Genomic DNA, 13,844 nt, shown 5'->3' on the forward strand with positions numbered 1-13,844 from the left:
TTCCTGGCCCAGGGTATGGATTGACTAAAGAGAGTAATCGGGAGTGTGAGATTCCTCCTCCTAATACGGGAGGAAATCCGTGTGGAGCTTCCCCTCTGAAATAGCACCGCAGTACTTTTGCGTACTCAGTACTCTGCGTTCTACCTCACTGTCTACTAATTCTACATGAACAGGGTCCATGGATTGAGTGCTGGGCGTGCACTGGGTTTGCAGTGTATCAGCCAGCAGCTCTGCTTTTTTATCATCATCGAACGCCGCGAGTTGGCCTGAGGGGCCTACGAGGGGGGGCATAGTTACTACCGTATCCGATTTGAGAGTACGAGCTAAGCGGTAGTAAGACCTTTGGGAGGGCGCGAGTCTTTCTAAGAAATCAGACCATCTGGCATCTCGGACTTCGGCGATGCGAGACTTTACGTCGCATTGTAGGGCACGCATTCGAGTACGATTATCCACGGTAGGATACCTATCGTAGGCGCGGATCGAGGCGTTCTTAGCTCTAAGGAGTTCCCTAATATCGTCGGGCAATTTGAAGCGGTGAAGGAAGTCCTCCGCTACAACTTGCTTCAATGACCTATCTAATGTCGAGGTGATGAGTGACGTTAAGATGTCTATGGCTTCAGCGGTATCCTGAGGAGACGGGGTAGAGTCCGGGCTAAACGGGAGCGATGGTGGATCAGATTCAGCCAGGCTGATGCCCAGCGTGTGCCAATCCACCACAGTCCTCGTGACGGGAACGGAATCGGGAGCGCGACCGAGCTTCATAACGACGGGACGATGGTCTGAATCTAACTCTGAAACTACTTCGATCGAGTGTAAGCGCAGAGTTACGTTTTTTAATAACGCTATGTCGAGTATATCCGGGCGATGCGCGATATTTAGCGGGTAGTGAGTCGGGGTTAGCGGAGCGACGATATCGAAGGCGAGATCATCGACTAACGCGTCAAGCCGCCTGCCATTCGGGGTTGTGGTGTGCGAGTTCCACCTGACGTGTTTACAATTAAGGTCGCCCGCCAGAATGACAGAGCTTCCCATGCCGAGCAGCGCCTCGATATCGCTGCTTAGAACGATCTTATCCGGTGGAAGATAAACGGACGCGATAACGATCGGCGCGTGTCCAGTCAGTGAGATTCGGCATACTGATGCTTCGATGTTAGAAAGCGCGGGGGGGTCGAGTGGGACGCAGTGCAGTGCTCGTCTATAGTAAATGACGGTACCACCACCACGAGCAGTGAGCCTGTCGTTCCTAACCATGTTATAGTTCGCGATTTCAGGGTCGCGGCGCGCGGGCTTAAGCAGGGTCTCCTGCACCAAAAAGATGTCAATTTGATGGTCACGCAAAAAATCACAAACCTGATCACGTTGATTTGCGAGACCGTAAGCGTTAAAAAATCCTATCGTTACGGATAGGGGCTTTATTCTACTTATGTACGCCATTGATTACCGGTGGAGCGAGGGGAGGACGTACGTATTTAACGACGCGTATACGTCAGCGTATTCTTGCACAACGGCGATGAAGTGTTGTGCAGTGGAGGCAGCGCGAATGGCGTCACCTAAAGCGTTAACGCGCTCAAAGTTAATCGATTGAAAGAAGTCGATCGCTAGAGCAAGATTGTCGGACGCTGTCGGAGGGAAATTCGCGGGGGTGGGACGAGTCGCGGGGGCGGGACGAATCGCGGAGGAGGGAGTTGTAGCCGTGTTCGTGTACGGCAGCGGTTTCGCCCAGGCCGAGCCACTGGGCACCGGCGCCGGAACGAACGCTGGCTTAGCCTGCGACACAGAGGGTGCCGAGGCTTTGATGTCTGGGTGGGAAGCTCGGAGGCGGTTTTGGCGGGCGACGCGGCGATTTATTTTCGGGGCTCGGGGGCATCTGCGGTAATTTGCGGGGTGACCCTGTGTTCGACACAGGACGCAGCTAGGCGGTTCCGTCGCGGTTTTTTGATCGCGAGTGCATAGGGCCGTAGCGTGATCGCCTAAACACTTGACGCATCGGGGGCGCGCGTGACAGTTACGGGAAGAATGCCCGTACAGTTGACAGTTATGGCACTGGCTAGGAGTGCCTTTTTTATGGGGGGCTTCGACGGCGATACCGGAGAGCCTACAGACGGTCCGTATGTTAAAAATTTGCTTACCCTCGGGGGTAGGCTGGAGGGCGACTAGAACCATATTATATGGTTCCCTACCGCGGCCGGTGTGCATGCGGTGCACTGAATTTACTGGTAGGCCTTGTTCCAGAAGGTCGGCCTTGACGAGTTCGGCATCCAACTCTTTAGGGATGCCACGTATGACGGCACGGAGTTCGCGTTCCTCCTGGAGCGTATACGTATGGAAACTTATACGCTCCTTACGGAGGTAAGAAGAGAGGGCCCTATGGTCGTCGGGTGTTTGAACCTTAATTTGAATGCCGTTCGCGAGGTTACGGGCATTCGTGAAATTAATATTTTTGGCCTTAAGGGCCAGGGAAACTCGTTCCCAGGCTGCCTTCTCTTGAAGTATTACCGGGGGAGGGGTTTGTATTTTCTTTTGTACTCCCGGACGCGGCGACGGTGTAGCACGGGCAGGGGGAGCAACGGGGGTCGGTGGACGGAGGCGCGACGCGTTCACGGCTCTGCTTATTTTGGCGGCCGCGGGAGCTCGGGCTTCCGCAGCGCGCCTCTTACCTTTTTGGACTACTGTGAATCCATCAGTCGAGGGGGCGGGGGAAGGATCGACCTCCATGTCCGACTCCGAGTCGGATGAAGAGGAAGGCGCGGGCGACCCGCAGGCGGGCGTTTTAGAGAGCGCGTGGTTGACGGTCGCGACGGAGGCCACGGACGATCGCTCGGGGGCAGTGGACGGCGTGGGCGCGACGGAGGCCGCGGATGAACGCGTGGACGCGACGTATGCTGCGGATGAGCGCAGGGATGGAACCGAGACCGCAGCGATCGACGCGGGAGCTTTGCTCGCGAGTATTGGGGACACGGGAGCGGCGGGCGCGACGGAGACCGCTTCTGAGTTCGCGGCGTGATTGGCTTTAAATTCTAAAAATTCGGCCGATAATGTCGGGTACCTCAGACGGAGGAATTCCGCGAACAGATCGATCGTGGACTCCATTTTAACCGTCACGTGCCCAGGGGGGGCTACCCCGGGACTTTAAACAAACTCGCCTTACGGCGAGGCCCCAAGATTATAATAATCACGATTAGTTACGGCACACAACCGTCCGCTCACAAACGGGCCACTAAGTTGCCGAACGAATTCCAGGAATTTAGGGGTCCGCCCGTTCACAAACGGCGGTGCGACGCAATTAGCACAGGTAGTCACTTCCGAGAAAACACTTGGACGCCAGATGTGCCACGAACCGAGGTCGGGCGATCGAACGAACAATGAGCACGTCAGCACGCGGCGAGTGCTTGGATCGGAATGGAGGGGAGCTCATTCCATAGCCGGATGGTACGTGGCAAAAAATACCTCTGGAAACGCTCTGTGAATGACCGTAGTGGCTCCAAGTAGTACGGATAAACTCTACTCTGGTGGCGAGCGGTGCGATGATAAAAACAAGATGATGGTATCATCTCGAATAATTCCTCAGAGCACTCATCGCAGAATCTATCGCCGCAGCGGAATCGCCACCTCTACATAATCGACGAGCTTAACGAGGACGATGTTTAAGAGGACTAAAAGCACGACGGTGAATCTGGGGGATCCGACAAGACATGTTTCGGGCAATGGCAGCTTTGCGCTGCCCCGTCGCGGTCGGATAAGTAATTAGCGGCGGCCACTATAAGAGGACTCTCCATCACCCTATAAAAGTCTCTACGATTTCGCTTTTGATCACCTTCCTCACACAGACCTCCCATGAGCTAACTCATTTTTTGGCGGGAACGTTTTGACGTTCCGAAAATACCTAAAAATGGAAAAAAACTGAAAAAAAACACCTCATCACATTTATGGGACGTTCAATAATTTTCTCCGATTCACTGGGGATTTCTTGTGATTTCTGAAAACTTCTTAGAAGAAGCCTCTGCTGGAATCTTTTGAGATTTTGCTCCCTTTCTCTACACTTGTTGACACGTTTATATTCCAAGAAAAGATGTTTTGAAAACATAAACCACACCCTTGCTCAATGAAATTATTAAGATGAGAAAAACTCGTCTAATTAATGGGCGTTCACACATTAAATAGAACTAGATGATGATTTTTTTTTTGATAACGCCATCTTGTTGTGTCTTTAAAGCGGTTAGTTGCCCTCAATTATGAAAAATAGTATTATTATTCGCCAATAGATGTAGGGAAGAGTCATAAAGTTGGTTATTGATAAAGTTGATTACTGAAAACACGAATAAAACAACATTTTCTGAAAATAAATTGTAGCTAGATCGATTTATCGCCCCCGAAATCCCCTGTATACTAAATTTTATGAAAATCGTTTCTGAGATTCAGATTATATATATACAAGAATTGCTCGTTTAAAGGTATAAGGTAATTCTAAAGGGAGCATAATAATATTTAAAATGCCCGAAAACGTAATGGAAAGATAAAATAGTGCTTATTTTTCTTTAATCTTAAATCACCTGATAATATGAAACCATCGATTGTATGAATCCCCACCTTTCACGCGTTCGAAAGTTCTTTCTCAAGATGCTTAACTAGAAACCATTGAATTCTTAAAACTAATTTAAGGTTGTCTTTGAACGAGTACAATTCTAGATCAGTTTCAGTAAGCAACTAGGAAACTGAGACGGCGCGATGTGATCTAATACGGTGCTCGAATTTGGGTCCAAGTTACAGGAATCTTGGTAAATGACAAAGTAATCGCGTTTATACCCAACTCGTGGATGCCTCGTAATATATTTTTGATGTGAAACATCTGTAGAGGCGACTTTGGTAGTAAAATCGAAACATATGCTGTGGCGTCAAACGGCATTACGCTCTCTCATCCTAGTAATTAATTTTAAGGGTATTGGTTATTTCCAAATAATGTTTTAAATGGTTGGATGCAGTTGGAACAGAATACCAAAAACGTATGGGTGATAAATTGGAGAAGGAAAGCCATGAATAAATCGGGCCGGAAAGATTAACTAGATAAGGCTTAGAGGCCCAGCCACGGCTGTAATACCTCAGATCATGACGATGATGATGATCTTTTATAGTATTCACTTATAAAGTATATTACAATTAGTTTATTGTCTAAAGATTCCCACTTATCGGTCTATAGTCCTAGAACTATCGGGCGGTCTATGTTAGCAGATTAAGCGGTTTCAATAGTTAACCGCCATCTTCTTCTACCTTCGGCCAAACTAAGAACTCACTTGAAGTAAATAAGATTTCCTATACAAAAAGTCCCCGGGGATTCTTTCTCGAATTAATCTCTTAATGCGTTCCCTACCCTTTTCATTACAGGGACGATCAGAGAAGTAATTAATCCAAGATATTTTCTAACGGTCTATATCTGAAAACTTATTAAGGAAGAAGTGTTTTGTAATCATTAAGAATTCATTTGATAATTCGACATTTCTGGGCCTAGGCCTACAATAGCACCACCGTATTATTTCCCGTTGGCATTGTAAAAGATTTTAAGAGTATCAAAGAGAATCAGCAGCAGAAATCTCTGAGTATTATACAAAAGTAATCCGATCGCTAACGGGCATTTAGTGGGCGTTTTTGAAACCGTCCTGAGAACTACTATCCTATGTTTTTCAGCCGGTGCTTAAAAAAATTCAAAATTATTATCATTAAAAATATCAATTTCACTGCAGATTTCTAAATTAGAACAACTTCTTAACTAGATACGTAAAATATAACGAAAACAGAGTCGAAACCATCACACACATGTTACTAAAGAAACAATTTTCGTCATTACGCAAGTATGTACATATTTCCTCCGTCGGATCCTACCGTACGTAAATTACGGCCCGGACCGGCGCCTCACATTTGGCAAATCAAATTCCCGCTACCTTTCAAAGATGTAAAAAATATATATTATGTATTACCGAAGAAAATCGCGCTTAATTTTGCACCAAATGGAATTTAAGACGGCTCTTAAAGACCTCAATAGACATAATGCGACGGAAATTTTAAAATACGATTAATAAATTGTTTGTATGCATATTTACTGTGTAGTTTTCATACGTATTAAGAGAGAGAGAGAGAGAGAAAGAGAGAGAGAGAGAGAGAAAGAGAGAGAGAGAGAGAGAGAGAGAGAGAGAGAAAGAAAGAGAGAGAGAGAGAGAGAGAGAGAGAGAGAGAGAGAGAGAGATAGAGTATTATGAAATGATTATCTTAAATTTCTATAAGATTTCACAACTTAAGTAAGTAGTTTCGATATTTATCATCGTCATTAGATATCGCATTTAAAGTGTATTTAATTTAAATATGTTAATAAACAAAATATTACATTTTAGGAATAATATTTTCTCTGAATTTTCTCCTGTGCGTGAATTTTCTCCTGTGGATGATTACTAGCATTTTTTTTAATTGTTGTGATGGATGGACGAGCTCACATCACACCAGGTGTTAAGTAATCACCGGAGCCCATAGAAGTCAACTACGTTAATGCCGCTACCCTCCTTGAGTTCTGAGTCTTCAGTATTAGTAGCATTAAAGCCATACTTCATTACCGATTGCATATCAACGGACTCAACGCTATTGTCACAGTGGACATTAAGAGAAAGTGAAAAAAAGAGGATAGATGCTTTCGAAATGTGGTGCTGGAGAAGAATGCTGCAAATATCGTGGGCGGAGCTCAGAACGAATCAGTCAATTCTACAGGAACTCGGTATCAAGCAGCATCTATCCCCATCGTTCAGGGTGGTATTCTCACTTTCTTCGGTGATGTGTTGTCATGGGATGACGACTCTGTTGATCGCCTTGTGGTGCAGGGCATGATTGAGGGTACAAGACCGCGCGGCAGATCACCATTACGATGGACCGACTAAATAATGGTCCCGTCAACGAGTGCACAAGAAGGGCCGCTTTAGGCGAGGAATGGCGACGTCTGGTGAAGCACACCACCACCACTCTGCCAAGAGTGCACACGACTAAGAGAAGAAGAACGCTATTGTCGAAACTTTTCATTCGTCAATAAAGTCGAAAACGCAATGCATATACGACTGCCGCGAGAAACGTACAGAGAGTACGCGACCTGTGGCCTCAGGGCTTAACGAAGCGTGAACCGAAATAGACCTTGGGAAACGAGAAAAGACTTGCTTAGCTCGTTTCCAAACTGTCACGATCCTTATTCCCAAGCACTAAAGATTGTTTTTCAATATATTTTTTGCATACTTTTCGAGCTGTGTCATTGTTTGATATTAGCTTAGGATGCGCTGATGCGGTTGTTTCATTAAATCCTAAGGCGAGGAATCTGTAGTTTGTATTATTGATGGGCTTTTTGTGTGATCTTAATGTCGGTTTGTTTGTTTTGTGGAAATCTGTATTCAATTTGTATAGCTGGAACGTGTAGGTGCGATTTTACGATAGGCACGAATTTTTCTAATGAAATACGTACTTAACAAATTTAATGTTTACAATTGACTTCCACGGTGAAGGAATAATATCGTGTAATAAAAATCGAAACAGCAAAATTATAATTTGCGTAATTACTGGTGGTAGGACCTCTTGTGAGTCCGCACGGGTGGGTACCACCACTCTGCCTATTTCTGCCGTGAAGCAGCAATGCGTTTTGGTTTGAAGGGCGGGGCAACCGTTGTAACTATACTTGAAACCTTAGAGCTTATATCTCAAGGTGGGTGGCGCATTTACGTTGTAGATGTCTATATGCTCCAGTAACCATTTAACACCAGGTGGGCTGTGAGCTCGTCCACCCATCTAAGCGATAAATAAAAAAGGTCAAATGTACTGTATGTGAAGCAAGAACAAGCATGAAAACTTAGATCGACCGCGAAACAGATATTAATTCCAGTATGAAGGCTGGATCTCGCAGTCTTGTAGAATACATTTTATTTTTATTGCTTAGATGGGTGGACGAGCTATCGGCCCACCTCGTGTTAAACGGTTACCGAAGCCCATAGACATCTACAAAGTAAATGCCGCCACCCACCTTGAGACAAGAGTTCTAGGGTCTCAGTTGCAACAGTACGACGGCTGTCCCGTCCTTCAAACCGAAACGCATGACTGCTTCGCTTCAGAAATAGGCAGGAGAACATTGGTGCTTTGAAATCGTTTGTCAAGGGGTGGCATTGACGTTATCATTACTCCTAGTCTCCTCGTCTAGACGAATATAAACAGGCAACCAAGAATAGGACAATTTTATGACACGCGAGCAAAGCAATTATCTTCAAAGAACGGAGCTCGGAAAATCCAATACCGACCACGTGACTACGAGAAAATCAAAAAAACGAGATAGATACGCGTCCGAATTTTCTTATAAAAACCATTATAAGAAAAATAAATACGGAGCGGGGGGTATGTACGTACGTACGAGGATTTAATGAAAAAATAAAGGTCCGATATTAATAACGCAGATACGGTTTCCATCGAGGAGGCTACGTGTTACGAATAAGTATCATAGTATCCGCGGCGGGTGTATTCCGTGATTTCGTTACGATAAATCGTTCACGCGAGTTCTCGATGTATCGATAAGGCGTGCGCTATCAAAACGATGAGTATCGTAACGTATTGGTGCGCTGAGAGTTAGAAATTTTCGAATTTTCAAACTTTTCAAGAACTTTTCGAATCTTTGTCCGATTTCGACCAAAAGAGGTAAATTCATTCTCACTTTGTTCAATTATAGTTAATTACGTATATTCCAATTACAGTCCACTTGGATCTAGCTCTTTTTTTATTTTTTTTTATTGCTTAGTTGGGTGGAAGAGCTCACAGTCCACCTGGTGTTAAGTGATTACTGGAGCCCATAGACATCCACAACGCAAATGCGCCACCCTCCTTGATATATAAGTTCTAAGGTCTCAAGTATAGTTACGACGGCTGCCCCCATGCTTCAAACCGAAACGCATTACTGCTTCACGGCCGAAATAGGCAGGGTGGTGGTACCCACCCGCGCGGACTCACAAGAGGTCCTAACACCAGTAATTACGCAAATTATAATTTTGCGGGTTTAATTTTTATTACACGATGTTATTCCTTCACCGCGGAAGTCAATCGTGAACATTTGTTGAGTACGTATTTCATTAGAAAAATTTGTACCCGCCTGAGATTCGAACACCGGTGCATAGCTCAACACGAATGCACCGGATGTCTTATCCGTTAGGCCACGACTACCTTGCACCTTGCTCACAACAGTTTGTCTAATTTTCTCAGTTTAACACGAGTATTGCTTCTGTCATGCTGTTATATTTTTGATAACTCTATCCGTTTTGAAGCTGACAGAATAGGGGAGATACAAAAGTCGCATGTTATTCCATCAAATGATGAAATAATCATATAGATAATGGATGGTGTATCAATATTTTTATTAGAATATCACAATAAATACGTATATGGTACTAAAATGTAATTAATAAAAAAAACAGATATGTTCACTAACGAGAGTAAATTATTAATATTTTTATTAAATTTTTTGTAGATTTTAAATAATACCAAACTAGCCGAGTGTTTTTTGTCAAATTCACCAGTCCTGAAGACCTAAGTTAATTCTATTCGAAGAATCAATTAGAAACTAAAACGATTCGGAATAATCGTTACAAAATCGATTACACGTAATACGTCGTTTCATGTTATTGGATAAGTTCGTTTCAGGGTTGATTGGTGCCGAGACTGGTCACAATATATTGGCATTGTTGCTTCGAATACTAATCGCGAGGGCGATAAGAATGCGACATGTTGCCGAAATCTTGCAAAGATTTTATTTGGGTACATTCGTAGTAGGGAAAGATTCCGATAAATTTCTTAGTTACGACTGTTTTTTCTTAATATAGCGAGAAATTAATTCCGTTTTTATTGTCTGTCAAATGAAGTGACGCGAAAATCGATACGGCACTGCCACTAACCAAACTGATAGATACGACAGCGTGAATATAACGTTAGATTGAATTAGATAAAGATAAATTGAATTATCAATCAATAAATAAATTTACTGGTGGTAGGACCTCCTGTGAGTCCGCGCGGGTAGGTACCATCACCCCGCCTATTTCCGTCGTGAAGCAGTAATGCGTTTGGGGCAGCCGTTGTAACTATACTTGAGACCTTAGAACTTGTATCTCAAGGTGTGTAGCGCATTTCCGTTGTGGATGTCCATGGGTTCCAGTAACCCCTTAACACCAGGTGGGCTATGAGCTCGTCCACACAGAAAGGTAGGTAATAAAAAAAATTAGGACTATTTACTATGGTTAGCGTGGTATGAACATGAGATGCGTAGACAGGAGATACATGGAGATGCATGGCAATGGTAGTGCAAGGTAGAGGGGGAAGAAGTTGACCGAAGAAGACATGGATGAAGTGTGTGAGTGAATGTTGAGATGACGGCTGATAGAAGAGAATGGAATAGACCAAATTCGTTGTGCCGACCCCACCTAGTGGGATAAGGTGAAGACAAAGAAGATTAATAAAGGCTGAAATGGATATATTGTTAGAACTGCACGTAGTATTTTAATAAACTAAAAATATTAAAAAAATTAAATCACAAATTTTCTCCCAAAATAGAATAGCTACTCTTTGAACGAGAGCATACGTCTGGTCGCATTGCCTTTTACAGACGGCGACGATCTAAGCGCATATAAAATTTACAAGCTGGGGTTAAACAACCGACAATACAGTTCCTGTGTTTTACCTTCGATTCACGACAACAAAGCGTCATAATAATATCTTTATAATGGTATTAGTTTTAAAATTGAAAAAGATTTAAAGACAGCGTTCCTGTTTAGTGAGCTCGACCATACACAATGTTGAAAAGAAAAATAACTATATGGTGCATCTGAAGAAATCTTGTACACATTCAACACTTTTCAATTTTATTATCTACTAGCCGACCCGACAGACTTTGTAGTGCCTCAATCGATAAGTAAAATACCTAAACTTTTGTATAAAATAAACTTAAAACAAACATAAGGAATCCGTCCGACGGGGGACACATCAAAGGAAAAACAAAATTGTTATTTTTATTTAATTCCAAGCATTTTCATATTTATCTACCTTTTGAACCTTCTCTGGACTTCCACAAATAATTCAAGATCAAAATTAGCCAAATCGGTCCAGCCGTTCTCGAGTTTTAGCGAGACTAACGAACAGCAATTTATTTTTATACATAGAGATTATTATTACACACATATAATAGAAAATGTATTAAGTCTCATTAGGGAAAGAACGTAAGCGTCAATAACAATTACGTCAATAGCATTTGAACTTTTCGCGACATGCGGTCCAAAGTGTCAATTCTATTATTCAACGGTTAAGCTGTCCTTCAAACTGGAATGCATGACGGCTTTTCAGCAGAAAAGGCAGGGCGGTGGTACCGATTCGAACAACACAAGAAGGGTTGTCGTACCCTAACCTCCCTGCCCGGGCGTGATCTTCCTGCCACGCTGGGCAGGGGTGTGGGCAAGTTCTTCCATCGCTTGGCTATTGCAATACTCTGGTATAATACTCAGGGAACGCAGCTATCTATTCTCCCGGTGAATCCCTTAGTCTTCTGACAACCCCGGTAAGCGATGGTGCTAATTTAGACTGACACCAAACAGTCAGAATGTTAAGATTCGGGGATCTATCGATCTACCAGAGATATTGTAGGTGAAGGATACTCCGACTGCTCTGTCCACAGGTTTCTATCTCCCATTGCATTTTTTTTAGTGCGCTTGTAGGCAGACGAGCATACGGGCCACCTGATGATGAGTGGTTACCGTCGCCCATGGACTTCAGCAATGCCAGCGGCAGCGCCAAGCCGCTGCCTACCGTAAACAGCTATAACAAAATTCATACGAACAATGTGAGTTCATCCTAATGAAAAATCTAATTAAACTTACTTATATGGTTTAGTCCCCCATTTTTTATTACTAATAATGTCTCAGCGAAATATTCCGAACGTCGGTAATAATATAATAAAAATAAAAATGCGAGATTAAGCCGTAAAAGTGATTGATTGATTAAAGTAGTTCTAAAATAATTATATCTAAGGCTCGGGAAAGCCGAAGAAAGTACCATAATAAAAATATAAATTGGAAGTATACATAAAATCATCAGATTTATTTCTGTTTACTTATGCCGTGCTCACCGAGTCATTAAAATCGATTGCTACATCGGCTGTCTCCTGAGGAGGAAAATATTAAAACCGGAAGAAATTCGCTCAAAAAGAAATGTTTGTACGAGGGTCGTAATGCTGACCTACTTTGAGTGATGTAAAATTTCACTGTTCGCGTATTTTTTTGACAGAAGTAAAAATAAAGTGAATTTAAAACTGTAGTACACAAAACTTGAATATCGAAGCCGAAATAGAAATCAGACGACTTTGGTTAAAGCAATGTAAAAGTTATTGTTTAGTCATCAATCAGTCTTTGATCCGGAATCTTGAAGTTTATGAAAATTACGATGAAAGACCTAACCTGAGGCTATTATTATTCTTCTTTCTGGTAGTTCCCTCAATGCTGAGGATCGTGACTGTATGTCAATCTTCTTGACTCGGTCCGGTTCTGTGCCATATGTACCGCTCCCTGTATCTGGCCTCCAGCCACCTCCTTGAGTTGGTCCACCCATCTAGCTGGCGCTTCCCCTCCATTTGTCCGAGAATTATGAGTTTCTCCAGGCTGTGCAATGAGGATCGCATTATGTGCCCAAAGAAACTCCGGATCCTTTCCTGGCACATAGTCAGCAGGCGCTTGGAGACCTTCAGCTCTCCGAGGATGGAGACATTGGTTCTCATAGCTGTCCAAGGAATGCGTAGCAGCTTATATGCTTGTATGCAGTAGCAGAAAGCTGCTATTATTATAAGCATGTTAAAAAAATACAAAACCTGCGAAATCAAAGGGATCGACCATTCTAGCAGTAAGTGCACTTTGGTCTAGTTAGATGATACTATACGTTACCATATAACGGCTGTCCTACACTTGAAATCAGCAGAAAAGGCTGGGCATTGGTCTGCGAGATTTGAACCTTAGTCATAGACATCACTTAATTGGGAGAACCCGTGGTGAGGCTTATGCTGTACCATAAGAAGATCAAGAAACCGATGTCGAATAATAAAACTAGATAATAAGTGTACATAATAATATTAAATTTTTAATACCATGTCGCGCTAGTTAATAAAATAAGATGAAAAAAATAATAACTTAAATGAGATTGTTAATAAAGGCTGTCTTTGTCTTTGTCTTTGTCTTTGTCTTTGTCTTTGTCTTTGTCTTTGTCTTTGTCTTTGTCTTTGCCTTTGCCTTTGCCTTTGCCTTTGCCTTTGCCTTTGCCTTTGCCTTTGCCTTTGCCTTTGCCTTTGCCTTTGCCTTTGCCTTTGCCTTTGCCTTTGCCTTTGCCTTTGCCTTTGCCTTTGCCTTTGCCTTTGCCTTTGCCTTTGCCTTTGCCTTTGCCTTTGCCTTTGCCTTTGCCTTTGCCTTTGCCTTTGCCTTTGCCTTTGCCTTTGCCTTTGCCTTTATCTTTATCTTTGTCTGTAAAACGATGTGTATCTTTAAAACGAATAAAACGATATCTTTGTAACGAACAATCAAAATAAAAACTTATTTATCTGACCGAAATTATACTGTGGACTAGTTTAATTGACCTGTCATTAATAAGCGTAAAACAAAGGGTCAGTGATAAAAATAATTCTTCGTTACAATATTTTACGAGGGTCGAAAAGACAGAGGGCTAACCCTGCGTGTCTCATAACAACGTGGGAACGTTCAAATTGATTTATAAATAATTTTTACGCTTTTACAGAAACTATAGTTCCAAACAGAAGTCGAAATTCGACA

General features: G+C 43.1%; 1 protein-coding gene across 1 annotated transcript; it reads right to left on the minus strand.

The window, feature by feature from the left end:
- Nucleotides 1-1,437: 1,437 nt before the first annotated feature.
- On the minus strand, nucleotides 1,438-3,090 carry LOC149501170 (uncharacterized). Its single transcript, XM_089734468.1, has one exon. It carries the CDS (start codon nucleotides 3,088-3,090, stop codon nucleotides 1,438-1,440), a length of 1,653 nt encoding a protein of 550 aa, XP_089590594.1.
- Between the last annotated feature and the right edge of the window lie 10,754 nt (nucleotides 3,091-13,844).

This window comes from Bombyx mandarina, chromosome 17 (genome assembly GCF_030267445.1).
Source record: "Bombyx mandarina strain Sakado chromosome 17, ASM3026744v2".
Taxonomy (NCBI): domain Eukaryota; kingdom Metazoa; phylum Arthropoda; class Insecta; order Lepidoptera; family Bombycidae; genus Bombyx; species Bombyx mandarina.

What these genes read in the sequence shown, in the direction of transcription:
- LOC149501170 (XM_089734468.1), bottom strand. Translation starts at nt 3,090, where the DNA reads ATGGAGTCCACGATCGATCTGTTCGCGGAATTCCTCCGTCTGAGGTAC.